The 3,545-nt window shown below is 31.0% G+C and overlaps 1 protein-coding gene across 1 annotated transcript in view; it reads left to right on the plus strand.

The window, feature by feature from the left end:
- The first annotated feature begins 2,959 nt into the window (after positions 1-2,959).
- LOC119674446 (serum response factor homolog A-like) overlaps positions 2,960-3,545 on the plus strand; it is a 6,776-nt gene continuing 6,190 nt past the window's right edge. The window contains exons 1-2 of the mRNA XM_038085584.1: positions 2,960-3,306; positions 3,412-3,520. Of these exons, the coding sequence (XP_037941512.1) occupies positions 2,960-3,306; positions 3,412-3,520 (456 nt within the window). The remainder of the gene's footprint in view (positions 3,307-3,411; positions 3,521-3,545) is intronic.

Raw genomic sequence — 3,545 nt, forward strand, 5'->3', positions numbered from 1 at the left:
TGACTGAAATATTGATCAGAATAGCTCAAGTTGTATCTAAGCCCCTACACCACGACAAGGTGCCTACCACGTAGAGGGCACTTAATATTTATTAATGAGAGATATTTATTTTAGACACATTTTTTATTTTTATCAATTATTTAAAAATTTTAATGAATTTTTTATCATTTAAGAAGTTCGTGTTGCCACTGTTAATTAAAACTCACTGATTTCTGCTAATTATGTTCTACAAAATAGGCGTCAAAATAAAATATTTAAATTAATTAAATTAGAATAAAGTTTTCCTATTGGGAACAATAGTTTTTTGACTAAAAAATATAAATTTAAACTTGTTATTGATAAAATAAAATAAGCTTTTTCTAAAAATTTAAAGAATTTTACTTAAATTATAAGCCAGAGTTAAAGTCAACATATAGCATTATCTATATACACATCAAGAAAAATAATTTAGTTAATTTAACCAGATTTTAATTAAATCTCAGGTCAAAATATTCTTACTCGACACATCATATTGGTTTAACCATACCATATGTTGGTTTTCATATCCTCTTTACGTCAACTTAACTAGTATGTGGTTAAAACTTATTTGTCTAAGTGCACATACTTTTTTCTCATTATACAAGGAAAACGTAATGATCACTTTGATGCAAGTTCCGGAGCATGAATGACATGAAGACAACTAAAAGGCTGACTGCCTAGTCAAATAAGAAGCCTATATTGAGTCTATATATAGACGTATATGTAGAGTTTCTATATAAAACCAATTCAAAACACTTTTTTTTGAAATATTTTCAACCCATTGAACTATTGAACATTGGAAGGAAACGAATTATACACAATTTCATTGAAACGAATGTGTTCTGAGATGTAGCATCAAGACAAATTGTTAAACTTCTCAAAAGTCTTATAATGTACAAGTTACTTTAGATAATTCTATAAGAATAGCGCAACAAATACTATATATGATAGTGTACCATTGATCCTTCTAATTCCCTCTTTGGAGCATGGGTTGCACTACTCCCGAATTAAGACATATCTGTCATAAAAGGTAACTAAAACCCAGTAGGTACTTCCAGATACTATTTTGAGTATAAATATTATAAGTAAGTTTCTCTTACTGCACGAGACCAACGGTACAATCTAGTACCAGAAGGGTTAGGGCCCACCGCTTTGGCTGTACTGATCAATATAGGTTCGCCGCTTCAATAGCAGTGTGATATACTGACACAAATGATATTCAAAAGAAAGGTCATCTCAAAAACAAAGTTTTAGGATTATTTTGTTTCAATATCTTTATTAGTTTAGAAAATATCGAATTTTGAACGGCTAATTTCTGTTTTGCCACACTGTGCAGCAGTGCAAAGTTAGTTGAAGTCCTTAACAGTTTCACAAGTATAGTCGCCAGCAACCAGTTTGGTTTCCAAACTTCGTACAATTCTACATATATTTGAAATTTCGTATCTTCTATTAGGATCCGAAATTTTCTTTAATATATAATATAACAAAACAGAAAGTATAAACGATCTATAGAGCACAAATTTTGTCTGTCGAAAGAGAGCTCTCTACGAAATCTCTAATTAAATTAAAAATTTACATAAAGAGGTTTTCAAAAAGTAGTAAACAACAAAAATTATTTTTTATATTATTTTAATTAATTGAATTTTTGTTTCGAGTATTGCCAAATATTTTACCCATCATCAGTGGTTTTGGAAATAATTCTTGTATTTAATTATTCGTAAAAAATTTTGTTTTTTGAGATTGCAAGTACCAGAAATCGAAGTCGTGCCCTGCCAATTTTGAAACTCAGAGTCCGCGCACCTTAACAAACTGACTCAAAGCCGTATTTGGCTTTTATATTCGCACATTTTTATTAACAAATTCACTTGCTGTGTCAAATATTAATATCATATAGTAAATTTAATATAGTATATATAAATCAATATAGCAATATTAAAATGTTCTTTTAATATATTAAATTAATAATCTTATCGTGAAATTTATTACAAAATATATGGAATATTTCTTTTGTGCTTTCTTTAAGAAGAAATTCAATATAAAAGTTCAATTCCCTTGGCTAAACTTTTGGTGACACACAAGCTGAAAAGTCAACAAAACCAATTCCAAGTAACCACAACAAACTAAAGTGAACGCTTCAACTTCTATGAGTAACTGCGTCTGCAAACTAAAGGAAAACTTTTATTTTCCGATGCCTAAGGATATGTGTTTTATGAGCGTTTTTTCGTCGCAGAATTAAATTGTGGTTTCTTTTTCTAATTTTATTTCTGTGCTTTTTTCTGCATATGCAGGATTATGAATTCAATGTCATTTCACACGCGTTCAGCTAACTTTCAACTTTTTTGTTGGCCTCTAAGACATGTTCATTAACATTCATGCATCCAAAAACGTGATCGCCACAAATCCTCCACTCGTACACTGGGATTTCGCAAACATGCTTAAAGTTTTGCTTTTCCATTTTCCATATATACAAAAGTTAGTTTAAGGATTTTTTGCATTTGCTTGTATGGAATAGTAAATTGTCCACAAATCAAATTAAAAAATAATACAAAATTCAGTTTCTATTCATTTACAAGCAATAATTTATGACGATGCATTGTTAGTAGAGGCAACAAAGTTAATGTACTTGTGGGTTATTTGCTCTTTTTTTACTAAAAGTCCTTAAATTTCAATTTAATTTGTTGCTTATTTATTATGTGTAAAATGAAATATTTTAAAATTTTAAATGGTCTTCAAGTTTTATTATTTTTATTTTCATTATTGTTTTTTTTTCTTTATTGTTGTTAAAAGTTCTGTAGTCGTCATTCATCATATTTATTATTTTTATCTTGTCTCTATTTCCCCACAGTTACTACTCGCAGCTGCGTGCGCTTTTTGTCATATCTCTGCGACGGCGGCGACAAGTTGGAAGGACAATGGTTATGGACGAAACAATGGAGAAATTATGGTACAACAGAAACAACTGCAACAACTAAAACAAGAGAACCGTAATAATGTGCAACAGCTAAATGAACAATGGGGGTCTTCATTGCAACAGCAGGAACAGCAGCAAGAACAGCAGCAGCAACAACAACGACAACAACTACAATTACAGCAACCAGAAAAAGAACAGCAAATTAAAGAGCAGTACCACTATGACGAACATGCTGATCCCTATGATTTAGCCAATTTATGGCGTCTGCGGCAGATATATGAATATTTTAACAACGAACTTGGCAACAACATAAACAAATATAACTATGAACACCAACGATTACAACAACTACAGCACCAGCAGCAGCAACAGCAACAGCAACATCACATACAACTCTATGATCAAGATAATGAAAATGAAAATGACAATGGCAACAACAATAACAATAACAACAATGACAGTTACTTTTTCTACAAACGTAGCGTTGATGACGACAACTACGGCAACAATATAAATAGTAACGGAAATCCCAGTAGTGGCAGCAGCAATAGCAACAAAGATGGCATCGACAATGACAGCAACAGCGACAATGTATATAACGAATGCAATTACAGCA

This window comes from Teleopsis dalmanni, chromosome 2, assembly GCF_002237135.1.
Source record: "Teleopsis dalmanni isolate 2A chromosome 2, ASM223713v2, whole genome shotgun sequence".
Lineage (NCBI taxonomy): Eukaryota > Metazoa > Arthropoda > Insecta > Diptera > Diopsidae > Teleopsis > Teleopsis dalmanni.